The sequence below is a fragment of the Oncorhynchus clarkii genome, chromosome 28 (genome assembly GCF_045791955.1).
Source record: "Oncorhynchus clarkii lewisi isolate Uvic-CL-2024 chromosome 28, UVic_Ocla_1.0, whole genome shotgun sequence".
Classification (NCBI taxonomy): domain Eukaryota; kingdom Metazoa; phylum Chordata; class Actinopteri; order Salmoniformes; family Salmonidae; genus Oncorhynchus; species Oncorhynchus clarkii.
The window spans coordinates 41,904,205-41,931,788 of record NC_092174.1 but is presented as its reverse complement, the minus strand read 5'-3'; the positions used below and the strand labels follow the sequence as shown (position 1 = coordinate 41,931,788).

General features: G+C 41.2%; 1 protein-coding gene across 6 annotated transcripts; it reads right to left on the bottom strand.

The window, feature by feature from the left end:
- Positions 1-326: 326 nt before the first annotated feature.
- Positions 327-27,584, bottom strand: LOC139386672 (ran-binding protein 3-like). Of its 6 annotated transcripts, none has more exons than XM_071132457.1 (16): positions 27,541-27,584; positions 18,352-18,410; positions 18,156-18,192; positions 16,953-17,036; positions 16,763-16,840; positions 15,548-15,613; positions 15,103-15,302; positions 14,817-14,906; positions 14,549-14,640; positions 14,078-14,153; positions 13,441-13,540; positions 13,150-13,274; positions 9,912-10,032; positions 7,188-7,330; positions 5,842-6,022; positions 327-2,179 (listed from the first exon to the last, which is right to left on the bottom strand). In XM_071132457.1, exons 1-16 carry the CDS (start codon positions 27,560-27,562, stop codon positions 2,136-2,138), a joined length of 1,518 nt encoding a protein of 505 aa, XP_070988558.1. In that variant the 5' UTR covers positions 27,563-27,584; the 3' UTR covers positions 327-2,135. The 6 variants fall into 6 exon arrangements, with proteins under 6 accessions (XP_070988558.1, XP_070988557.1, XP_070988559.1 ...); XM_071132456.1 differs by having other exon boundaries at positions 15,103-15,305; positions 27,541-27,578; XM_071132458.1 differs by having other exon boundaries at positions 15,103-15,290; positions 27,541-27,578.

Genomic DNA, 27,584 nt, shown 5'->3' with positions numbered 1-27,584 from the left:
AATGAGGGCTAGTATTCAGGTCTTGTGGGTGGGTTTTGAGTGGTCATTGTGCTAGAAATTTTAGCTCGACCTGGCAACACTGCCTTATCACATAACATACTGTGAACCCATTATGTCACTAAAAAGGTTTCAGTTTGAAGTAAACATTTAACAGAAACTTGTCAAATTAATTGGAAACTTCTCAAGCTTCCTTCCCACTGTCCATTGTGAATGAATGTCATTGCTTTTGTAGGTACATTAATCTGCAGCCCCTATTTCAGCTCTTTGCGATATGGGAGAAATTATTGATGTGTTTGATGAAGGTTTCATAATGAAAAATACACAAGTCAGTCCAAAATGTTTTATTTTGTAAAGAGGGAGAAGAGTTGAGAACGATAACTAAAGAATAATATATTCAACGGCGTGGCTGCGGATCGCTAACTAAAGGATAAATAATATATTCAACGGCGTGGTTGCTAACTAAAGGATAATTAATATATTCAACGGCGTTGCTGCGGATCGCTAACTAAAGGATAAATAATATATTCAAACGGCGTGGTTGCGGATGCTCCTTTATTAGGATCTGCTTCTGTGCGGATCACGTTCTGTACATGTGTATATTCTCTGCTCGTCGTAGAGAACAGACCTATTCAGACGAATGGTGCTCGTTTAATAAAGTTAGATTAAGAGATGAATCAATGTCTGCAAGATCATTTAGTTATATTTTAAATAACAACAGAACATAGTAGCATAGTAGAAAGTCATCCGCACATACACAGACGCTTCGGGATCTTTAGATCCCAGAAAAGTCTACTCCGCAGCCACGGCCTATATTCAAATGTACATGACATTCAAGGGTAGTACGGTTGTTTGAATGAACTCCCGTTTTTTTTTCACAGACAAAATAAATCTTCATTCCAGCTGTTTTTTTTTTTCTCTCCAAATGAATTGAAAATGGATAAAAAATGTTTATATGTATCAAACAACAAATAATACTGTATCAACACAATAAAACTCTCAAATGTCAGAACTGAAAACCATGACATACAAAATGTAGATAAGATTTTGTTGAGTTACTTTCTTGAGATGCATAACAGGGTCAATGACTAGATGATGCAAAGTCATCCATTTTAGAGACATTTTCCAGGTGAATCCTTCGTTTTGTCCCAACTCTCTTTGCTCCAAAAGTGTGCACTTGTTCATTTTCCTTCACTGATTTGAATGGAAATGTGGTTAAAATGATGGACGCCACCAATCCAATGCTTTTAGATGTGTGAGAAGTATCGTATCTCACTAGGCTCCGGTCGAACCTGCTCAGACTGAATGAGTACACACTTTCAGGAGAAACAAGATATTAATTGGGACATGCCCCTTGTTGCCTGCTCCGTTGGTTATCCTTGGAGCATTAACCCACAAGAGTTGTATTGGTTTTAGTCATTTATTTACTAAATAGGAAATATAAGAAACTGCTATCATTTGAAGACTGAGTGATGCGGACTAGCCGTGAACACTAGAAACACAATGCATATTATGCGTTAGATAGCTCACGAAAATTGATGACCACAAAATGAATGACATATCTGGAAACTATTCGACATGTGAGAGCTGGATGGATGGGGATGGTGAGCCGATGAAGGACCAGTCAAATGAGTCAGAGCCGTACACGGTGACAGCCATGAGTTCCTCTGGAGCCGGGGCTGGTTGGGTGGGTCCAAGACGTGTGGGTGAGTAGAAAGGTCCCATAGTAGAAACTGCATTCATAAAACATGTGTCATACCTTAAAATGTCAGAGGGGGAAAACACCCTCACACTCATCAATATGATGAGAAGCCAAGTCACAAACCTCCCCCAAAAAGCTGTGGTTTCTTATTGCAGCCGAGAAAAAAATATAAAAAAAATAATAATAAAAATAACTCCAGATGTTTACTTTTTTTGAATGCAAAGGGAAAAAATGAACTGTACGAGTTAGGGTGAGAGAGAATCCAGCACAGGTTTTTTTTTATTTTTAATCCTGGAGCTAGAATTCTAAATATCCAAAAGTACTGGTCTGAAGGACCCATGTTGGTCAGGGTGGGGTGTCCGTGGGGATGCCTGCAGTAAAATGCCCCTTAAACAGCAGCAGTATCCTGACAGGCAGTCCTTTAGGGCGACTAACGCTATGTGTTCCCAGCAGCCAGGGTCTCCCCTCCCTCGGAGTTACCTGCAGGACAGAACACTGTTAATATAATACAATCAAGGGTTTGCCCTATATGCATTTAGCCATGGCACACAGGAATCATTTTCTGGATGGTAAATTGTTTTCAGTGTAACTTAAAAAGGACTAAAACAAGATATTAAGAATGTAGAAAATAGAATGGAGCAATGTTATTTTATACATCTTTTTTTAAATAAGATATTTGAGATCTAACAATCACGAAAATAAAAACTACACCGTCGGTGAGAATCGGAAATTCCAAAAATGTAATGGAGTCCCCATTGATTTTGTAATGTTTGAGTCATTTTGCTAGCATAAGAACAAGGCATAAGCCATGGCAAAATGTGTAGAATTGCAGGAAATTAGCTTTAAAACAGCAAAATTGCAGAGCAGCCGAACAGTGACTGGACAAACTAGAATTGTAGGTTTGGGCGGTATCCTTGTTGTCATAACTTTATACCGGCACTGAACACAATGAGCTCTATTTTCAAACCCCACTGATCCTCTGTAATCCGAAGGTTAGCAATGCTAACAAGTACATGTAAAATCCCATCGAGAATGCTAAATAAATGCTAACGAGCGCATTGCTAACATTTTTATACAGTCTCTGAACCTAAAGTATTTGCAGAACAGACATCCCAGCTAATAAAGTTATACAAGTAACTCAAAAATGCTACTCACAGTTTGCTGCATGCACAAAACAAATATTACACAGCTCTTGATCCAGGAGGGGATTCTCTACTATTACCAAGCAAAGCTTGTTTTTGAATGTAGCTTACTAGCTACTAAATTAGCAAAGCAACTGCAGCGCATTTAGCACATTTGACAGTTAAATAGGTACAAAGACATCTAACTGGCAAACATTTAGTTGTGAATTCCATACTGTAACTACATCACCTGGCGTGTGCTGTACTGCAAAACATTCAGTGACTCAAGGCTCCGGTATCTCGTCGCCGTGTGCAGGTAAACGTGACTAGGGACTACCAGTAAGCATCATAATGAAAAATGATGAACGGGGGGGGGGGGGGGGGGGGGGGGTCTATTGGACAAATTCAGGTAAGTCCCTTCCAGTTTCATTCCGTTTGCTACGTTTAAGAATTTATTTTGCAACAGATGGGCGATTGAATACACCCCAGGGCTCTCCCTAGTATTCTCTGACAAGGTGGTGCTGATGTAGGCCTTGGGTTGGGCAGGTCCAGAACGGGATAGGGGGCAGTATTTTGACATCCGGATGAAAAGCGTGCCCAAAGTAAACTGCCTGTTACTCAGGCCCAGTAGCTAGGATATGCATATACTGGATTTGGATAGAAAACACTCTAAAGTTTCTAAAACTGTTAAAATAATGTCTGTGTATAACAGAACTGATATGGCAGGCGAAACCCCAAGGACAAATCACCCCCCCAAAAAAATACTTTTCAGCTTACCACTATTTTCAAAGTCCTCCCAGATTGCAGTTCTTAGGGCTTCCACTAGATGTCAGTCTTTAGAAAGAGTTTCAGGCTGGTTTTTGGAAAAATTACCCAGAAATTCTAGTTTTTCTAGGTGGCTCCCATTTTGGCTGTAGTGTTTCCAAGCGCATGGAAGAGAGCGCATTTTGGTATTTTTCTCCGGTAAAGACAATAACAATTATGTCTTCAATTTTATTGTATATTTACGTATTAGTGTGCCCAAGGTTTGATTATAAATGTTGTTTGACTTGTTTGGAGAAGTTTTAGTAACGTTTGGGATTTATTTTGTATGCATTTTGATGGTGGGAAACTGGGTGAATTATTGACTGAAGCGTGCCAGCTAAACTGAGTTTTTATGGATATAAAGAAAGACATTATCGAACAAAAGGACCATTTGTGATGTAACTGGGACCTTTTGGAGTGCCAACAGAAGAAGATCAAAGGTAAGGCTTTTATTATATCGCTATTTCTGACTTTAGTTTTCAATGGTTTTGTATGCGGGTCTCTGTTCCCAGATAATTGCATTTTTTGCTTTCGCCGTAAAGCCTTTTTGAAATCTGACACAGCGGCTGGATTAACAAGAATTTAAGCTTTATTTTAATGTGTTACACTTGTGATTTTATGAAAGTTAAATATTTATAATACTGTAGTTTGAATTTCGCGCTCTGCAATTTCACCGGATGTTGTCGAGGTGTCCCGCTAGCGGCACGTCTTTCCCAAAGTTAACTTCCCCCTCAGGAAGTCCGAGCATTTAGATTATTATTTTTTAACCAGTAAATGCCATTTCCTGAAACCTAGATCTTAAATGATATCAAACAATGTAGCTAACATAGAAGTCTTGTGTTTTATCCTAAATGAAATGGAGCTGGTCTCAATGACACTTTCAAATGTTTCTAGGTTCAATTTAGGAGTAATGCTTTTTCTAATGAATAGGTGTCTATGTGGATAGTCTAGTGAAAATGTAAACTGACTTTTTTTTCATTTTGTTTGGGGAGAAAATTCAGAATAATTCAATTACTGGATGCAATGTAGTAGTCTAGTTTACTGTAGGCTATTTGGTAATATGAAACAAGTGAACTAGACCTATAGGAGCTTGTTGCTGATCTCCATCCCTGACATAATCCTCCAAGTTAGGTCTGACTACTAGGCTACCTAGTATTCAATATGCCTTGTTGTCATTGGTGAACTGACTATTATCACTACTTAGCAGCCTACAGATCAAGAACTGTTTAATTAACATAGGCCTACTAATCGTTAACAGTCCAACATAGCGTTACGTTAACGACGGTCTTAGCGGAAAAGCTCTCTCTGCCCTGTCCGTTTCCATCCACGCGCACTGAACTACCTCAGCACCACACACACACACGTTTCCTTGCTCGTCAATGCGCTCCCGCCTACTACCGTTGAGGAGATCAAAGCATGCGCAGGTAAGAAAGTGTTATTTTAGTTGACTAAACGCTGTAGCTAATTACCTTCGTCGTAATGACGACCTTAGCTAAGTAGACAATTAAGAAAGTAGTTGTGCGCCTGACTTGTTTCAATTTCGTTCGCCTTTTTTCCCCCCCTCACACATTATTGATGTCAACAAACAAGAGAGCTGCCACCCAGCTGGAGAGGAAACCATGACTACGGGGGGCAATGCGGGGAGCTGCCATCACGCTGGAGGGAAGAAACCAGTCCTCTGATTGGCTCAGCTCCAACTTCAGATGGTTGAGTCAAACACCAACTAGAAGCCTATTTTAAAATGGTAGTTTTTTGTACCTGCATGCTTTCCTCTCAGATTGAGTGCATGGTACGCAGAACACGTGTAGGTTTTTATTCTTTCTTTCTTTAACCAGGCAAGTCAGTTAAGAAAAAATTCTTATTTTCAATGACGGCCTAGTGGGTATACTGCCTTGTTCAGGGGCAGAACGACAGATTGGGAATGGTGCTGTGTCTGCAGAACAACAGATTTTTACCTTGTCAGCTCAGGGATTTGATCTTGCAACCTTTCGGTTACTAGTCCAACGTTCTAACCACTAGGCTATACCCTGTCGTCGGCGGGTCTGATGACTGGACACACTAGTAATAGTGACTGGAGAGATATGGGTAGACATACTGACTAAAAGTACACAAACAAAAGTACCACAAAGGCAGTTGAAGAACCTTGAAGTTTCACAAAAAGTGATTGAATGACACACCCACCCACTAATACCACTAGAAAGGTAGCTAGGTACAGACCTGCTGCTGTGTTGTTGACCTGGTCTTCCTCATCGCTGTCCCCCTCAGAGTGGGGCAGGTCAGCCTCAGGGACGCAGTCTGTAGCCGAGGCCTCATGGGGCTCCTGGTCCGCACGGCTCTTCAAGGCCAGGATACGATGGTGCAGCGCTGCAGCGAGCTGACCTGTGTCCTTAGAACTGGCCTGGAAACCAACATTTATTATTTTTTTTAATCACATTTATTTTATAAAGCCCTTTTTTACATTAGCAGTCGTCACAAAGTGCTTTACTGATTACCCAGCCAAAAACACCAAAGAGTGAGCAACGCAGAAGAACAGTGGCTAGGAACTTCCTAGAAAAAGGCAGGAACCTAGGAAGAAACCTACAGAGGAACCTGGCTCTGAGGGGTAGTCAGTCCTCCTCCGGCTGTGCTGGGTGGAGATTTATGGCCAGATCCATAAGGGACCACAAAGACAAGAGATAAACAGACACCATTGTTTCCCCTATATGCATTTAGCAGTGACGCAGTTCTAATTTTCTAATTGTTTTATTTACATTTTCCCGGACTGTAAAAAGTTCTCAGTGTGAACTTAAATTACTAAAACAAGATACAAAAGTGTGTAGGAAAGATAATGTTAGCAAGGTCATCTTTGAGATCTAACAAGCACTGGAATAAAAACTAGATAGTCAGGGAGAATGTCATGGCATGGGGGGGGGGGGATCCCATTGACTTTGTTATGTTTGAGTCACTCAGACACTGCAGCAGCCATGGCAAAATGTGTAGAATTACAGGAAATTTGCTGTAAAACAGCAATATCGCCTCAGCAGCCAATAGGGCCCCTAAAACTGCACCATTGGCCACACCCACTACAGGGGATGGTGCTGTATGTGTGATGACATAACATGATGCAGGCTAGGGGATGGTGCTGTATGTGTGATGACATAACATGATGCAGACTAGGGGATGGTGCTGTATGTGTGATGACATAACATGATGCAGACTAGGGGATGGTGCTGTATGCGTGATGCAGGCTAGGGGATGGTGCTGTATGTGTGATGATATAACATGATGCAGACTAGGGGATGGTGCTGTATGCGTGATGCAGGCTAGGGGATGGTGCTGTATGTGTGATGCAGGCATGGTGCTGTATGCATGATGCAGACTAGGGGATGGTGCTGTATGCGTGATGCAGGCTAGGGGATGGTGCTGTATGCGTGATGCAGGCTAGGGGATGGTGCTGTATGCGTGATGCAGGCTAGGGGATGGTGCTGTATGCGTGATGCAGGCTAGGGGATGGTGCTGTATGCGTGATGGAGGCTAGGGGATGGTGCTGTATGCGTGATGCAGACTAGGGGATGGTGTCGTACCGATATTAGGAACACTTTGACCCCCTGGTCCTCTGTGTCCATGGCGGTGACGCGGACACTCTTCTCGCTGGCCTTGTCCACCTGCATCTGGGGCCACAGCTTGGTGTTCAGGATCAACCTTAAACTGCCCTGGGTCCGCATCACTGGGGAACACAGATACACAGAGTAGTTACAGCCAGATCACTGGAGAACACAGATACACACACAGGGTAGTTACAGCCAGATCACTGGAGAACACAGATACACACACAGGGTAGTTACAGCCAGATCACTGGAGAACACAGATACACACACAGGGTAGTTACAGCCAGATCACTGGAGAACACAGATACACACACAGGGTAGTTACAGCCAGATCACTGGAGAACACAGATACACAGGGTAGTTACAGCCAGATCACCGGGGAACACAGATACACAGAGTAGTTACATCCAGATCACCGGGGAACACAGATATACAGGGTAGTTACAGCCAGATCACTGGAGAACACAGATACACACACAGGGTAGTTACAGCCAGATCACCGGGGAACACAGATACACAGGGTAGTTACAGCCAGATCACCGGGGAACACAGTGTGGAAGACATCTTTGTGGGCTATACGCAGCCTAGTTTCATGGTAGTAACTGTTGATATCCCTCTAGTGGTGTGCGGGCTGTTTTTGGCAAAGTGGGTGGGGTTATATCCTGCCTGGTTGGCCCTGTCTGGGGGTATCGTCAAGACAGGGCCACAGTGTCCCCCAACCCACCGTCTCAGTATCTATGCTGCAATAGTCTATGTGCCGGGGGCTAGGGTCAGTCTGTTATATTTGGTGTAATTCTCCTGCATTATCTGGTTTCCTGTGTGAACCCTCTAATTCTTTCCCACTCTCCCGGAGGACTTAAGCCCTAGGATCATGCCTCAGGACTACCTGGCCTGATGACTCCTTGCTGTACCCAGTCCACCTGGTCGTGCTGCTGCTCCAGTTTCAGCTGTTCTGCCTGCGGCTATGGAACCTGACCTGTTCACTGGACGTGCTACCTGTCCCAGACCTACTGTTTTCGACTCTCTAGAGACAGCAGGGGCAGTAGAGATACTCTGAATGCTTGGATATGAAAAGCCAACTGTAATTTACTCCTGAGGTACTGACCTGCTGCACCCTCTACAACCACTGATTATTATTTGACCCTGCTGGTCATCTATGAACGTTTGAACATCTTGAAGAACAATCTGGCCTTTAAATTGGCAATGTACTCTTCTAATCTCCACCCGGCACAGCCAGAAGAGGACTGCCCCACCCCCCAGAGCCTGGTTCCTCTCTAGGTTTCTTTCTAGGTTCCTGCCTTTCTAGGGAGTTTTCCCTAGCCACCGCGCTTCTACATCTGCATTGTTTGCTGTTTGGGGTTGATTGATTGATATATACACAGGGTAATTAGACAGATCACTGAGGAACACATACAGTGCATTCGGAAAGTATTCAGACCCCTTGACCTTTTCCACATTTCGTTAGGTTACAGGCTATTTTCTGCATACCACCCCTACCTTGTCACAACACAACTGATTGGCTCAAATGCATTAAGGAAAGAAATTCCACAAATTAACTTAAGACACACCTGTTATTATTTGAAAATCATTCCAGGTGACTGACTACCTCATGAAGCTGGTTGAGAGAATGTCAAGAGTGTACAAAGCTGTCATCGAGGCAAAGGGTGGCTACTTTGAAGAATCTCAAATATAAAATTTATTTTGATTTGTTTAACACTTTTTTGGTTACTACATGATTCCATGTATGTTATTTGTCTTCAATATTATTTTACAATTAATAAGTTAATAAAAACCCTGGAATGAGTAGATGTGTCCAAACCTTTGACCGGTACTGTATGTTAATGAGATATTTCTGTTTTCCATTTTCAATAAATTACCAAGCATTTCTAAAAACATGTTTTCACTTTGTCATTATGTGGTGTAGTTGGGTGAGAAAAAAATATACATTTAATCCATTTTGAATTCAGGCTGTAACATAATGTGGAATAAGTCATGGTTTTATGATTACTTTAGGAAGGCATTGTATTCCTTCAATCCTTTTTGGAATGTTCAATCCAAATGACTGGTCGGTTAGGAAGGCATTGTATTCCTTCAATCCTTTTTGGAATGTTCAATCCAAATGACTGGTCGGTTAGGAAGGCATTGTATTCCTTCAATCCTTTTTGGAATGTTCAATCCAAATGACTGGTCGGTTAGGAAGGCATTGTATTCCTTCAATCCTTTTTGGAATGTTCAATCCAAATGACTGGTCGGTTAGGAAGGCATTGTATTCCTTCAATCCTTTTTGGAATGTTCAATCCAAATGACTGGTCGGTTAGGAAGGCATTGTATTCCTTCAATCCTTTTTGGAATGTTCAATCCAAATGACTGGTCGGTTAGGAAGGCATTGTATTCCTTCAATCCTTTTTGGAATGTTCATGACTGGTCGGTTAGGAGGGCATTGTATTCCTTCAATCCTTTTTGGAATGTTCAATCCAAATGACTGGTCGGTTAGGAGGGCATTGTATTCCTTCAATCCTTTTTGGAATGTTCAATCCAAATGACTGGTCGGTTAGGAAGGCATTGTATTCCTTCAATCCTTTTTGGAATGTTCAATCCAAATGACTGGTCGGTTAGGAAGGCATTGCGAGTTATCCTGTAAGTTACCGAGACAAACAACCATTCATGAATGTGTACAGGTTTGTGCGTTCGTGTACCTACCTAGGCGTGACTGTAATGATCCGTCATCTGTAGATGCCATGTCATTAAGCCTGAGCAGCCCTCGACCTCGCTCTATCCACGACTGGGCCGTCATGTCAAACACAAACAACTTGCACTGGACCTGAAGAGGGACAACAAAAACAACAAATCAACAACAAATACCCCAGACGACTCGTTTTTTTTTTTTTTTATCATTTGAGAAAAAAACAATTTCATTTTATTTGGAATGCTAGACAAAATTAAAATGTGCTTATTTATCCAGCCTGTATCACATCTGGATGTGATTGGGAGTCCCATAGTGTGGCGCACAATTGGCCCAGTGTCGCCCGAGTTTTGCTGGGGTAGGCTCTCATTGTAAATAAGAATTTGTTCTTAACTGACTTGCCTAGTTTAAAAAAAATATATATATATATATATATTTAAAAAATATGAGTTTAGGGGCTAAAATTATTAAATATTAAAGCTTTAAACAGGGGCTAAAATTATTAAATATTAAAGCTTTAAACAGCTCACTAAAAGCTTCACTCATACATAAGTTATACTTAAACCCAAAATGGATCTCCAGTAGATTATTAAGGAAGAATCATCCTTTGTTCAAAAATGGCCTTTTTACCTTCATACAGATTACAACTTCTCATTGCCGACTAATTGAAAATGAAATGTTGTTTAAAGTATCACCCTTTCTTAAAACAAGCCGTACAAAGCTGGGTACAATTTCAGTTTTATCCTCCAGAAAAATGATAGAACAAATATTACATCAAATGTTATGGTCAAACTCAAATATACTGATTTATTATATTTACTAATGATATTATGAATAGTGTTGGATTCAAAATTCAATTTTTTTAACATTGAGATATTAAAAGACATGATAGATGAGATGCATAGTATATAAAGGAGTGAGATCTGTAGAAAGACAAGAGTGGCTGTGGAATGTGCTGCGTGGACAGGAGGAGATCAAAGGATTGCTATAGGGGAGGCAGATGGACATCTGTGGATTAGGCGAAGGAGGGATTGAGGTCAGGTGGTTGAGGTCAGATCCCCTGAAGGGAGTTATAAGGTTCCTGTGGAACCATAAGATGTAAGGATTGGAGAGGAGGAGTGTCTTAAGTGGGATATATATATATATATATATATATATATATACACACACACCTATGATTGTGAGAAATGTTTGGCGGTCTGAATTACAGCTGTAAAATAACCTTTGGGCAGAAATAAACTAATTAAACTTGGTTAAGCTTCTCTAATGTCTGGGAGTTATTTACTCTCAAAAATAAGACCCTAACAATAGAAACAGTGGAGCTGTGTCACATATGCAGCTATCGAAAATATATGGGAATATCTGTTCAATATAAACTAACAACCAACTGATTGCAGCATTACCACAAACATGGAGGCGGCAAGTGGAAAAGGGAGAAAGTAGGGAACTTGTTTACACATACATATATATACACACATATACACACACATATACATACACACACACACACACATACATACATACATACATACATACATATACATACACACATATATATACACACATATACATACACACACACACACATACATACATACACACACACACACACATACATACATACATACATATATATATACACACACACACACACACATACATACATATAGATAGATATATTTTATATATAGATAGATATATATATTTTTTAAAAAAAAAATATATATATATATATATATATATATATATATATATATATACACACAGAATCATTAGAAAATGTATTCTGGTATTTATTTTATATAGCTCGTTTCTGATCACAGGTTCAGAAATGGTAAAGAAAATTTAAAAAAAATAAAATTCACTTAAAATGAACCTTACAAATAGCCGTTTTGGGCGATTTGGAAAGCCAGTCAATAAATACTCGTACAAAAGGTTCATCTTTAGTTCACAATCTGTGGATACTATACGATTAGAAAGGTTCAAAATGTTTGTAAAACTTCACAGAACAAAAAAATATATGACACATGAAAACTAGACGAGGGTGGTCTATGGTGATAGATGGGATGGGCTGAGAGAGGCTGAGGGGTGGTCTATGGTGATAGATGGGATGGGCTGAGAGTGGCTGAGGGTTGGGATTAAAGAGTTGAGGACTATGGTGATAGGTGGGATGGGCTGAGAGTGGCTGAGGGGGTGGGATTAAAGAGCTGAGGTCTATGGTGATAGGTGGGATGGACTGTGAGTGGCTGAGGGGGTGGGATTAAAGAGCTGAGGTCTATGGTGATAGGTGGGATGGACTGAGAGTGGCTGAGGGGGTGGGATTAAAGAGTTGAGGTCTATGGTGATAGGTGGGATGGATTGAGGGGTGGGATTAAAGAGTTTATGTTTGGTAATGTATTATTGTTATGTGACTGCTTTATATAAAAAAAGTACCATGTATGTAAAATGTATATTTAGCAGAAATACTGTATAAAGAAAATTAAGATATTTCTCCTCAAAAAAGGGCTTGCTGATTTTGTCTCCACACATTACTGATCGGCGGGGTGTATGTATCAAGTGTCTCAGAGTGTGAGTATCACTCTAGATCAGCTCCTCCCTGTCCATCTAATACATTATCCTATACCAGCTCCTCCCTGTCCATCTAATACATTATCCTAGACCAGCTCCTCCCTGTCCATCTAATACATTATCCTAGACCAGCTCCTCTAATACATTATCCTAAATGAGCTCCTCCCTGTCCATGTAATCTAATGCATTATCCTAGATCAGCTCCTCCCTGTCCATGCAATCTACTACATTATCCTAGACGAGCTCCTCCCTGTCCATGTAATCTAATACATTATCCTAGAACGTGTTATTGTTAGACATCAGGTATCCTATGGAAAGGAGAAGGGCCACCGTCTGGTACAAGTCAACAGGACAGCCGTGAGTTAGAGAGGAGTGAGGAATTTGGGCCGAGGTCAGGTCAGATGAAGAAAGAGAAAACGGGCATCATTAAAGTCCTGTCTAGCAGCAGAGGTCTATTGGCTGTCCAGATGTGTAAGGAGGAGAGACAGCATAGGATGAAGGTTTATGTAAAATCTAGGACCAAGTGCTTATGTAAATATGTCTGTTTAGCCGTTTGTCCCATTGAGTGAATAAACTTGGTTTGAGCTTTCCCTAGTGGTCCCATAGTTTTACTCTGTTTATTTAGGACCTAAGACTGTGCACCTTGATGTATTCCAACATAGTCAGCAATAGAGACTAGTCACCGACCTGTAAAACATTACTTTCTGATTCCTCTCCAGTTTTGACGTCTACTTTCTCTAAGATACACTTCTTGGCTGTGGCTTTGGTGTATGCTGCTGCAGACTCCTCCAGTGACTCTGTCACGTTGTTACCTGGGAACACACACACACACACACACAATGACGCACACCTAACTAATTAACACACTGGGGCCAGCACTAGTCTGTACTGAAGATAGAGAAAGCCAGTCTCTCAAGATTTATACTGCGAGACGTGTGTGTGTGTGTGTGTGTATGTGTGTGTGTCTCTCTCTCTTACCCTTCTCTGGTGTGTTTTCCTTTGAGGACGGTTCAGACACAGGGGGAGCCGGTAAGTCTTTACAGTCCTCTTCTGATGCCTCACCTCCTCTAGGAGGACTCTGAAAACACACAGTACGTAGCCAGTCAACCCCACAGGAGGCGGCCAGTCAACCCCACAGGAGGCGGCCAGTCAACCCCACAGGAGGCGGCCAGTCAACCCCACAGGAGGCGGCCAGTCAACCCCACAGGAGGCGGCCAGTCAACCCCACAAGAGGCGGCCAGTCAACCCCACAAGAGGCGGCCAGTCAACCCCACGAGGCAGCCAGTCAACCCCACATGAGGCAGCCAGTCAACCCCACATGAGGCAGCCAGTCAACCCCACATGAGGCAGCCAGTCAACCACAGTGTCTCAACAGTGCAATAATAAAGTCCACCCCTGATAAGGTCACTCATAATATACACGTGTGATTTTCTAGTCCCAATTCAAAAACACATTGTCCTGCATGATTGGATTTGCTACAAGCTTTCATAACAGTTCCAGGTTGATCCATTTCTCATGGAGCTGTATCGATTTGGGTTTCGTTCTCCCCCACCAGCTCTACTGTTTGTCATGGCCCGAAGGACAACACCACCCGCTAAAACAGTCCACTACTCACCAGAACCCTCTCTGACATGTTCTGCCCGAAGACAAATTTGGCCCCCTTGTCCGTATTGTTTGCGGCGTTCTTTGAACTGGAAGGAAAAGGAGGAAGGTCAAAAAGGGGGTGAGTGTAACGGATGTGAAACGGCTAGCTAGTTAGCGGTGTTCGCGCTAAATAGCGTTTCAATCGGTGACGTCACTTGCTCTGAGACCTTGAAGTAGTAGTTCCCCTTGCTCTGCAAGGGCCACGGCTTTTGTGGAGCGATGGATAACGATGTTTCGTGGGTGAAGTTATCAGTACGCCAGTCATTTAGCAGACAGTTATCCAGTGCAACTTACAATTACCGCTTCTAAAAACACTAAGGTAGCTGAAACCATAATATTACGAGCATTATAAAGTTCAACCTTCAAAATAGTGAAAAAGAGTATAAAGTGGTCTGAAAAGCCAGTAAAATGAGTATTTCTACTCTTGAGGACACTGCATTACCTGGGGGTGGCAATGTACTCTAAGAAATAGTTTGTTCCCTCCTTCTGAGAGGCCAGGGGTAACAACTTGCAGTCTTTAGAGCTCTCTTCCAACTAGAGACGGAGACAGAGAGAGAGACACAGACAGAGGAATAGAGAGAGGTTACCAAAGAAACTGAGATCATAATCCACTTCATTTGAGAAAGTTATAAAAAAAAATGAATAAAATATTGAAAACAGCCTATTTAGTGAATTAAATAAGAGTATCAGCATCCTACAAAAATATGAACCTTTGCTCTGTCTTTGATATTTTGTCCAAACACGAAAGAGGACTCTGCAGGACAGTCGTCCCTCATCCCATCCTCCTCTTTGTCACATTTCTAGATGAAACATATATGGAATTCAATTTGAAATGTGTTGTTGTTGTTGCCATGCAACTACAGGCAAAATAAGTCGCTGCCATAGAGACGCATTAAAATTATCGTTCCACTTTAAAATTATTTCGTTGCTGCACCGTTGTCACTTTACACACGCTTCTGCGTATTACAAAACGGGACCAAGACGCCTTGTCCTCACCGGTGACCTGGCGAGGCCGTCTGACTGCTCAGTGTTGTTACGGAAGATGGTCGACCCTTCTGACGTCCCGTCCGTTGACTTCTTCACCCCGTTAGTGGACTCGGAGTTGGTCTTGGCTGGCGGGGCCTGGAGCATGGCTGGCCGGAGGACACTGCGCAGTTGCTCCTTGGGTTTCTGACTGGGGACGCCTGGAACATAACCTGCTAATGGATTGGATCTGAATGCCTTACAGAACTAGTCCATTCACAACAATATCACACCTACCATGTACTATATTACAACATGCACGACCGCGGGGACTATATCAAAACTACTACCATGCACGTCCAATCATATTAACACGCTGTAACACCATCTACGTTTTAAGAGTTTTCCTGACCATTTAACCTGACTAGAGTTGCTTTCTGTAATCAACACACACCAATACCCAGGCACCAATACCCACCTGAACTAGGTGCCTTCCCGTGTATAAGAGTTGGTGGTTTTAAACGAAACCCAACTGGCTTCTCTTCTGGCAAAAAAAAAAAAAAAAACAAGAGGTACAATTGTTAACAAGACCATAAACAAAAATGGCAACTTTCAGCGTGTGGGGAGGGTACATTAATACCATCATAAAATGAACCCAGATGAACCCATGGAGATACCGTTTGTCTCTGCATCCATTATGATGGAAGTTAAGAGGTAGTTTCGCAAGCCAATCCTAACTAGCGTTAGCGCAGTGAATGGTATCTACTAGCAGTTATCATAGACTTTGTCAACTTCATTCAAACAGCACGCAGGGACCAAATGGTATCCACAGGTTCATCTGGGGAAGTAGATAAATGGTTTCATTGACAAAAATCCCCTTAGTATCCCTTTAAAACGAAGCACTACACATTTATAGATAGACACATTTGACTAACTTGCTTGAATGAAGGTAATTTTCAAAGCTACATAAATTAAGTTCCCTACTCACCTCAAAGCTAGTGTGTCACTAAGGTCTTGGAGATGACACACATTGGTGTTTAGTTTACCCTTTTCCCCCCAGAATGGACTAAATTAAGTCTTATTTTCTTGATCTCCAAACTAATTCTACATATGTTTGGGAGCTTTTGAGCTGAGATTCTGTATTTTTGTGGTTTTGTTATGTCTTTCAAATCTTGATGTTTTGTGGCACAGACATTTTTTTTTAATGAGGAAAATAACCATCTGTGAAAGTTTACTTCAGCATCTCATTTGCCGATTTGGAGTAGTGTGAGTAAGACTCATTCAATGTCTACATTAAAACAATTCATTAAAACAATACATTAAAACAATTCAAAACCATGTTTATATATTTCTCTGTCCTGCTATTCTTCCCTGTCAAGTTTAACCCATGGTACGTGTGGGTTTTTTCTATAATGTATGCTTCTTGTCTATGTGAACCCATCTTGAATTAAGGTATTTGTGAGAGACTGCACATAAACCAAAGTTTAAAAAAAAAATATCCAGGTCAGACCTTTTTATTAACTTTCCTTGCCATTGAGTTGTACTATAACTTATTTGTGCATTAAAAAAGGTGCTTTTGGCCTGGACTAAAGTTCACAAGCATTTACAAAACGCATGTCACATACTGGAGACTTAAATGAGGGGAAGCCTTTATAATGAGGAGGAACCATAGGAAGTAAACACTGTGCCTCACCTGGCTCCGAGTCCTCGGAATTCCCAGTGGGAGACTGCCAGAAACTTGATGGCATGAAGACATTGTTCTTACTAGCCACTGCAGAGAGCAAGAAGAAACCTTACACACACACAAGGCAAGATTCCTGTCCTACTCTTCATTAATCAACTGAAACACAGTCAGCTTCTCTGATGTTGTTGTTTTCTCCTACCAGAATGTGAAGACGGGAACTGTGTTGAAGATGAAGTCCTCTCTCTTTTCACCGGAGGACAATAGCCATCTTCTCTGTCTGAATCTGAAGTAAAAAAAAAAAATAATAATTAAAGAGACTTAGCCGTCAATTCACATGATTAAAGAGCGATTGAACGCACTGATTCCGCATTTGTTTCTCTGTCGCTCATTAAGAAGGAAAAAAGAAAGAAGAGATTTCAGTCTTTTGGGTGTGGTTAGATGTGGCAGTTACTGAGGGTTTGTCCCCCGTGAGACGCCATATGAACAAAGCCAGTATCACTCCTCAAAAGTCAAAATGAACTCAAGAAATCTGCATGTTTTTGCTGAGGTTTTAGTCACGCAATCTAGTTAAGTGTTTGGTGAAGAATTTCTGAAGAAAAAAAAAAAGTGTGAAGTTGTCTCATGTAAACAAAGACTGCTCTGCTGGTCAGTCTGTCTCACGGTCTGTGTTCTGCGGTAGGATTGGATAGAGCACAAATCACTGCAGCTGTGTATCCCGTGTTAGCGGACAAGTGAGCATTGTTGAAATCCAAACACAACCCTTGAGTAAGTCATGACGAACTCACTTACAAAACTCAGTTTAGGACGAGACTGACGTTATGACCAAAATGTTCACGTTTACACTTGGTACTCAATTTTGACATTAGAATAAATGTTTGACTAATATCGATGCCAAATAGAGAAACTTTTCTATCAGCGAAGTTGTTTATTGCAATCAGTTGCACTTTAATGAAGCCGAGAAGGTGTGGTATATGGCCAATATACCACAGCTAAGTGCTCTTCTTAGGCACAAAACAACAAGGAGTGCCTGGATGCAGTCCTTAGCCATGGTATATTGGTCATACACCACAACCCTCCCCGAGGTGCCTTATTGCTATTATAAACTGGTTACCAACGTAATTAGAACAGTAAAAATAATTGTGTCATACGCGTGGTATACATTCCGATATAACACAGATTTCAGCCAATCAGCATTCAGGGTTGACAAAGAACATGGCAGTTTAAAAAGCCCCAGCTGGGCTCCAGTTTAGGAAATACAATACCCCTCCTGGTAAACAAATTACAAGATTTATAAAACGGACATCAATTTTAAGATTAGATGGAAAATATTAGAAAAGGTATTTAAAAAAATAAATAAATAGATTTAAAAAAGGCCAAATCTGATATGCGGATGTAGTCTTACCTTCTCCATCTTCTCCACTGGATCCATCAGCTGCCCGCTGTAATAGAAAGCAGTACTGAATCTACTGTGTTTCTCAGTCTAAAAAACAACAACAACAACTACCCAATCAAATGGAAGCTTTACAGTGAATTTCCATAAAGAAGGTTCACTCATGTCAACGAATGTCAGGCGGTAGAAACAACACGATGTGACTTACCTTCGAAGGTGCTTTATCCTTTTGGAACACAAACATTGGTGGCACTGTGGCAGGTTTCTCTGTTTCAAAAGAAGGAAAGCATCCTTTATCATACAGAAGAAGAGTATGCTTCAGTGACTTGTGTGAAGTGTAGGCCTAATATATATATATATATATTTTTTAAAAGACACCACAGCCTGTCAATCAGTTGTTTGTTTCAACAAACACTTGTCATGGTGATCATAAAAAAATTAAAAACAAGCGTCGTGAACGAACACCCTGCAGCAGTCTTGAGTTGACAAGTACTCCCATAATGTTGTTTTTTTTGCAAACAGCTAGAAGGCCTAGATCAGAGCAACCCATGTCTGGCACACATGATTCTCTCTGTTTAAAACACAGGAATATGTTTCTAATTCTACAAAAGATGCTCAGTGACACTTATGGAAACTCGGGAATACTGTATTTAGATAAGCCGAAGCAAAACCATAAACATGGTGAGTATTTCTGCCCCCCCCCAAAAAAAAAGAACCATGGTTTCAGACTTTATTTTCTCCTTCTTCCAACTTTCCGCTAAACTAGTTCTACCCACAAAGCATAGCAACGCTCACCACTCAGTTCAGACACTTCTGAATAGATGCCAAACATTCATGATGCAAAATCTGAGAATAAACAACTTTCATTGTAATCCTTCAGTCCATTTTAAAACAAGTGGCACACAAACACTGATTAGTTCAGTCACCAGAGACAACCACAGCCTAGAATAGATGAGACATGAATGAAATATTAAAAACCTGCATCTAAAGCAAATCAAGTTTTTTTTTTTAAAGGACAAAAAAGTTGCATTAAACAAAAGCTATTTACAGTGCCTTCGGAAGGTATTCATACCCTTGGACTTTTTCCACATTTTGTTACAGCATTATTCTAAACATTTTAATGTTTTCCCCTCATCAATCTGCACACAATAGTCCATAATGAGAAAGCAAAAACAGGATTTTGGACATTTTTGCGAATTTATATATAATTTTTTTTATAATTATTTTTTTTTTAAATGTATGTAAGGATTCAGCGATTACAGCCTCAAGTCTTCTTGGGTATGACGCTACACGCTTGGAACACCCGTATTTGGGGAGTTTCTCCCATTCTTCTCTGCAGATCCTCTCAAGCTCTGTCAGGTTGGATGGGGAGTGTTGCTGCACAGCTATTTTCAGGTCTCTCCAGATATGCTCGATCGGGTTTAAGTCTGGCCTCTGGCTGGGCCACTCAAGGACATGCAGAGACTTGCCCACTCCTGTGTTGTCTTGGCTGTGTGCTTAGGGTCGTTGTCCTGTTGGAAGGTGAACCTTAACCTGCTCAGGACCTCAGAATGGGGTTTTCATCGAGGAGATCTCTGTACTTGTATCTCTGTACCAAGTCCCAGCCGCTAAAAAACATCCCCACAGCATGAGACTGCCACCACCATGCATCACCGTAGGGATGTTGCCTGGTTTCCTCCAGAAGTGACGCTTGGCATTCAGGCCAAAGATTTCAATTTTGGTTTCATCAGACCAGAGAATCTTGTTTCTCATGATCAGTCTTTAGGGGCCTTTTAGCAAACTCCAAGCAGGCTGTCATGTGCCTTTTACTAAAGAGTGGCTTCCGTCTGGCCACTCTAAAGGCCTGAATGGTGCAGTGCTGTAGAGATGATTGTCCTACTAGAAGTTTCTCCCATCTCCACAGAGGAACTCTGGAGCTCTGTCAGGGTGACCATCAGGTTCTTGGTCACCTCCCTGACTAAGGGCCCTTCTCCCCGATTGCTCAGTTTGGCTGGGCGGCCAGCTCTAGGAAGAGTCTGGTAGTTCCAAACTTGATCCATTTAAGAATGATGGAGGCCATTGTGCTGTGTTCTTGGGGACCTTCAACGCTGCAAAAATGTTTTGGTACCCTTCCCCAGATCTGTGCCTCGACACAATCCTGTCTCGGAACTCTACGGACAATTCCTTCAACCTCATGGCTTAGTTTTTGCTCTGACATGCACTGCCAACTTTGAGACCTTATATAGACAGGTGTGTGCCTTTCCAGCTCAAGTCCAATCATTTGAATTTACCACAGGTTGACTCCAATCAAGTTGTAGAACCATCAAGAATAATCAATTGAAACAGGTGGCACCCGAGCTCAATTTTGATTCTCAAAGCGAATGGTCTGAATACTACAGTAAATAAGGGATTTCTGTGTTTTTATGTTTAATACGTTTGCAAAATTTTCTAAAAACCTGTTTTCCCTTTGTCATTATGGGGTACAGCGTGTATTCTATCCATTTTAGAATAAGGCTGTAACGAAAAAGTCAAGGGGTCTGAATACTTTCCGAAGGCAGTGTATATCCTCCAGTGTATATCCTGCTTATCTGTCCTATGAGTGGCTCAAGTAGTCTACATTTATGGACAAAAGCATTGGATTTGGACCATCAAAACTCATGACCTAACTGAAGCCGACGACACAACTAGCTCGTCTACAGGCCAGGGTCGGAGAGAGAGGACTGTCCTGCTTTGTAAATAAACATGTGATCCAGCTCAACTCCCACAATATTTTTTTTAGCTTGACTGAAACAACTGTGGTCATAAGTGACAAACAGTCATGGTGTACGACAGTGACACACGCAATATGACCAGGCAGGGCAAACCAGATTTGGTGATTTCTGGGGTATCATAAAAATTAAATCTGACATGTTCTTGGACTCGTTAAGCAGTTTTCACCTGATTAAATGTTTATTCTTAAACCTTAAATGATACCGCTGGTGCTTCTCGTTGACCAGACATTTTGATAAATAGCCCCAATGTCAAAACACAGTTTTAAAAAGTGTCCAAATCAATACCAACATGCAGAAACAGTTTGTGATATTGAAAACATAAAAATGTACTATCTACATATACAGTGCATTCAGAAAGTATTCATACCCCTTGACTTATTCCACATAATGACAAAGTGAAAACACGTTTAGACATTTTTGCTAATGTATTTTCAAATAAAATACAGAAATATGTCATTTACATAAGTATTCACACCCCTTTGCTATGACACTAAATTGAGCTCAGGTGTATCCGATTTGTTTTGATCATCCTTGAGACGTCACTACAACTAGATTGGGGTCCACCTGTGGCCAATTCAATTGTTTGGACATGATTTAGAAAGAAACACACCTGTCTATATAAAAAGGTCCCACAGTTGACAGTGCATATCAGAGCAAAATCTATACCACGAAGTCCAAGGAACTGTCTGTAGATCTCAGAGATAAGAGTTGTGATGAGGCATATATCTGGGGAAGGGTATCAAACAAGTTCTAGAATGTTGAAAGTTGCCAAGAGCAGTGGTCTCCATCATTGGGAAATTGAAAAAAAAAAAAATTGAACTAACCAGACTCTGCCTAGAGCTGGCCGGCAGACCAAACTGATCAACCGGGCAAGAAGGACCTTGTCAGGGAGGTGACCAAGAACCTAATAACCACTGACAGATCTACAGAGTTCTTTAGATGAGATGGGAGAACCTGCCAGAAGGACAACAGTCTTTACAGGACTTCAATGTGGGCTTTACCGTAGAGTGGCCCAATGGAAGACACTCCTGAGAAAATGGCACATGACAGCACGTCTGGAGTTTGCAAAAAGGCACGTGAAAGACTGAGCATAAGGTAAAATATTATTTGGTCTGATGAGACAAATTTTACTCTTTGGCCTGAATGCAAAGCCCTGTGTCTGGAGAAAACACAGGCACAGCTCATCACTCATCTAACACCATCCATACTAGAGGTCGACCGATTAATCGGAATGGCCGATTAATTAGGGCCGGTTTCAAGTTTTCATAACAATCGTAAATCTGTATTTTTGGACACTGATTTTGCAGATTTTTTAAATATATTTTTTATACCTTTATTTAACTAGGTAAGTCAGTTAAGAACACATTCCTATTTTCAATGACGGCCTTGGAACGGTGGGTTAACTGCCTCGTTCAGGGGCAGAACGACAGATTTTCACCTTGTCAGCTCGGGGGATCCAATCTTGCAACCGTACAGTTAACTAGTCCAAGGCAATAACGACCTGCCTCTCTCGTTGCACTCCACAAGGAGACTGCCTGTTACCCGAATGCAGTAAGCCAAGGTAAGTTGCTAGCTAGCATTAAACTTATCTTATAAAAAACAATCAATCATAATCACTAGTTAACTACACATGGTTGATGATATTACTAGATATTATCTAGCGTGTCCTGCGTTAAATATATAATCTGACTGAGTATACAAGCATACAAGTATCTAAGTATCTGACTATGGGGTGGTAGGCAGAAGCAGGCGCGTAAACATTCATTCAAACAGCACTTTTGTGCGTTTTGCCAGCAGCTCTTGATGTGCGTCAAGCATTGCGCTGTTTATGACTTCAAGCCTATCAACTCCCGAGATGAGGCTGGTGTGACCGAAGTGAAATGGCTAGCTAGTTAGCACGCGCTAATAGCGTTTCAAACGTCACTCGCTCTGAGCCTTGGAGTAGTTATTCCCCTTGGCTTTTGTGGAGCGATGGGTAACGCTGCTTCGAGGGTGGCTGTTGTTGTTGTGTTCCTGGTTCGAGCCCAGGGAGGAGCGAGGAGAGGGACGGAAGCTATACTGTTACACTGGAGATACTAAAGTGCCTATAAGAACATCCAATAGTCAAAGGTTAATGAAATACAAACGGTATAGAGGGAAATAGTCCTATAATTCCTATAACTACAACCTAAAACTTCTTACCTGGGAATATTGAAGACTCATGTTAAAAGGAACCACCAGCTTTCATATGTTCTCATGTTCTGAGCAAGGAACTGAAACGTTACCTTTCTTACATGGCACATATTGCACTTTTACTTTCTTCTCCAACACTTTGTTTTTGCATTATTTAAACGAAATGTAACATGTTTCATTATTTATTTGAGGCTAAATTGATTTTATTGATGTATTATATTAAGTTAAAATAAGTGTTCATTCAGTATTGTTATTATTACAAATAAATAAATAAATACATTTAACTGTTTGAATTATCGGCATCGGCTTTTTTGTCCTCCAATAATCGGTATCGGCGTTGAAAAATTATAATCGGTCGACCTCTAATCCCTACAGTGAAGCATGGTGGTGGCAGCAGCATCATGCTATAGGGATGCTTTTCAGCTACAGGGACTGGGAGACTGGTAAGGATAGAAGGAACAATGAATGGAGCCAAATACAGGAAAATCCTTGAGAACCTGCTTCAGAGTGCAATCGACTTTAGACTGGGGGTCGAAGATTTACGTTCCAACAGGACAAAGACCCCAAGCATACAGCCAAAGTAATGCCAGAATGGCTTCAGAACAAGAATGTGAAAGTCCTTGAGTGGCCCAAACAAAGCCCAGACTTGAATACCATTGAAAATCTGTCAAAAGACTAAGATTTCTGTTCACTGCTGCTCCACCCATCTGACTTAATAGAGCTTGAGAAAATCTGCAAGGAAGAATGGGAGAAAATCCCCAAATCCAGATGTGTGAAGCTGATAGACATTACCCAAGAAGACTCAAAGCTGTAATTGCTGCCAAAAGTGCTACTATAAAATATTGACTCGGGGGTGTGAAGTGAATACTTATGTAAATTAGATTTCCATATTTCAAAACATTTATAAAAATAAAAAAAATCACTTTGTCATTAGTGATGGGGGGGGGGGGGGGTCTATCCATTTTGAATTCAAGCTGTAACAAAAATGTGGAATTAAGTCAAGGGGTATGAACACTTCGAAGACACTGTACATGTGCAACAATAGTAATCATTCTACTTTCTTTAAACAAGCACCTCAAAACTGCACCAGCACCAAAAACCCTGTTGTTTTCACGTGTGGAAATAAATCACTCATCAATTAAGGAGATATGTGCTGCTGAAACTACCACAACTCAAAAACTGGAGATGTTTTGCTACCTCACTGGTTAGAGGCCAACCTGCAGCTACCTCACTGGTTAGAGGCCAACCTGCAGCTACCTCACTGGTTAGAGGCCAACCTGCAGCTACATTTTGGAATGTTGCATTTTGATAAGGGGGTCACCAAACAGAAAGAAAATGCAACACTTTCGTCAATCACGCATATCGATATCACGTTGAAATCAATTGCGCAAGAGGGGGAGATGAGGTTGGACATCCTGTTAAAACTAACACAGCACAAAAAAAACACAGGAAAAAGGAATAACAGGTAGGCTTTACAACCCTGGTTAGAGGACAAGTTGTAGAAGACAGCTAGATAGATACATCTTGAAGAGTTCTGCACTAAGTGTACCGCAACACTCTTTTGTTAATCACTTCCATGGATATCATGGTGAAATCAATAGAACAGAGGGGGTAAATATTTGGGGTGTAGAGAGGTTCAAACCAAAACTACCACGATTCAAAGGCCACACGGAAACTTGAAATAACTCACACATTGTTGGTTAGATGAGAACTTGTAGAAGGCATACACAGTGCCTTCGGAAAGTATTCAGATCTCTCTTTTTACACTTTTTGTTACGTTACAGCCCTATTCTTAAATGGATTAGGGCTGTAACAAATCAGCAAATCAACACAATAACCCCATAATGACAAAGTGAAAACAGCTTTTTAGAAATGTTTGCAAAAGTATTAACACGAAAAAAACAGAAATATCTTATTTGCGTAAGTATTCAGACCCCATGCTATTTTTTTTTGTTGCTATGAGACTCGATATTGAGCTCAAGTTCATCCTTGAGATATCACTACAACTTGATTGGAGACCACCTATGGTAAATTCAATTGATTGGACATGATTTGGAAAGGCACATACCTGTCTATATAAAAAGGTCCCACAGTTGACAGTGTATGTCAGAGCAAAAACCAAGCCACGAGGTCGAAGGAATTGCCCGTAGAGCTCCGAGACAGGATTGTGTCGAGGCACAGATCTGGGGAAGGGTACCAAAACATTTCTGCAGCATTGAAGGTCTTTAAGAACACAGTGGCCTCAATCCTTCTTAAATGGAAGAAGTTTGGAACCACCAAGACTCTTCCTAGAGCTGGCCGCCTGGCCAAACTGAGCAATCAAGGGAGAAGGGCCTTGGTCATGGAGGTGACCAGAAACCCGACGGTCACCCGGACAGAGTTCTACAGTCCATCTGTGGAGATGGGAGTACCTTCCAGAAGGACAAGCATCTCTGCAGCACTCCACCAATCAGGCCTTTATCGTAGAGTGGTCAGACCGACACCACTCTTCAGTAAAAAAGCACATGACAGCCCGCTTGGAGTTTACCAAAAGGCCCCTAAAGACTCTCAGACCATGAGAAACAAGATTCTCTGGTCTGATGAATCCAAGATTGAACTCTCTGGCCTGAATGCCAATTGTCACATTCTGGAGGAAGCATGGCACCATCCTTACGGTGAAGTATGGTGGTGGCAGCATAATGATGTGTGTGTGTTTCAGCAGCAGGGACTGGGAGATTAGTCTGGATCAAGGCAAAGATGAACAGAGCAAAATACTGATGAAAACCTGCTCCAGAGTGCCCAGGATCTCAGACTGGAGCGAAGGTTCACCTTCCAACAGGACAACAACCCATATGCCCACAGCCAAGACAACGCAGGAGTGGCTTTGGGACAGGTCTTTGAATGTCCTTGAGTGGCCCAGCCAGAGGCCAGACTTGAACCTGATCGAACATCTCTGGAGATACCTGAAAATAGCTGTGAAGCAACACTCCCCATTCAACCTGACAGAACTTAAGAGGATCTGCAGAGAAGAATGGGAGAAACGCACCAAATACAGGTGTGCCAAACTTGTAGAGGCATTTTATTTTATACATTTGCAAAAATGTCTTAACATCTTTTTGCTTTGTAATTATGGGGTCTTGTGTGCATATTGATGAGTAAAAAATAAAATGTAATACATTTTAGAATAAGGCTGTAACCTAACAATGTGGAAAAAAATCAAGGGGTCTGAATACTTTCCAAAGGCACTGTATCATTTATTTTTTATTGGAATGTCAGATGTTGATTTCGGGAGGCTGCCATCACAGAAAAGTGAACAAAACACTTCAGTTAAAGCTACAATATGTAACTTTTTGGGCGACAGACAAATTCACATAGCAATGCATGCTATAGATCCATCATTTTTAATTGAAAGCTTCAATGTGCATTATTCCTATGCTTCCAGTTCTTTTAAGTATATTTTACTTTTCGGTTTTCACCAGCTTCAAATATTTGAAAATACTATATTTTTTGGCTATGTAAAATACTTATGAGCAGTCTAGATGGTACAATGATTCTCTACATTTGCTTGTTTTGTCACAAACTTAAATTAGGCGAACTATTAGAATTTTTGCAACCGGGAAATGGCGGAGCGATTTCTGCATAGTGCATCTTTAACTACTCTTCATAGCGTCTGTGCAGCAGCCTTAACGTTCCTACCACGACATAGCCACTAGCCTACCTCCCAATCAGATACAGCAAAACAACTTAGTAAACAGGTTACATCATATAGGCTACTAATATAAATACAGTTACAGACAACTCAGTGAATTTACAAGCCACAAAGCGTTTCTAACTAGATAACTGGATTTGGCGTAAGAATAAGGCTCAGACTTGTTAGTTATTGTACTAGCTACCTAGTCCTCTCCGGTTCCGAATGTGCAACATTCATTAAAATTCCTGGCACGTGGGGTGTTGACAGATAGTTGGCTAACCTTTCAAGAATTCGGGTTTTACTGGTTAGTTAACTGTCCTTGACAAATAACACTCTTGCTAAAGTTAGCCATAGCCCCCGCCAAGGAGTAGCGAGTCATTTCGCCGGCTAACGTTGGCTAGCTGATGAAATTGTTAGCTAGTTTGACAGTAACGTCAGATGTGACAACCACAAATAAGCAACCCACATAGTTAGGTAGGAAGCAAACATGCATTAACGTACATTACTAATTGATTATATATAAATACAAACACCTTACTAACACGTAGTTAATGGTACCATAATTTCTGATTACCTAGCTAACGTTAGCCAGCGTCCCATCCCCGCCTAAAAAGAGACGCTTGCTCTGAAAGCTAACGTTTTCTTTTGTTTTTGCAACCGGAGTTGATTTTTTTTTTTTTTTTTCGTTCAACTGTTCTCTTGAAAGGCTACGAAGCACTATTTTTAGCACACAGTAATTTAACTATAATTAAAACGTAATGTAGATAATCCAACAGTTTCGTTTCCTCACACGGCCACTGCTCACCTTCATTTGCCAAGTCCGCCATTTTCCTTCTTTGCTCAACACCC

What these genes read in the sequence shown, in the direction of transcription:
- LOC139386672 (XM_071132456.1), bottom strand. Translation starts at nt 27,562, where the DNA reads ATGGCGGACTTGGCAAATGAAG. An exon ending in TTCCGAGGACTCGGAGCCAG is followed by an intron (nt 15,614 to 16,762) that starts GTGAGGCACAGT and finishes TTTTTTTGCCAG; the next exon opens with AAGAGAAGCCAGTTGGGTTT. An exon ending in GAGTACATTGCCACCCCCAG is followed by an intron (nt 14,154 to 14,548) that starts GTAATGCAGTGT and finishes TTTTCCTTCCAG; the next exon opens with TTCAAAGAACGCCGCAAACA.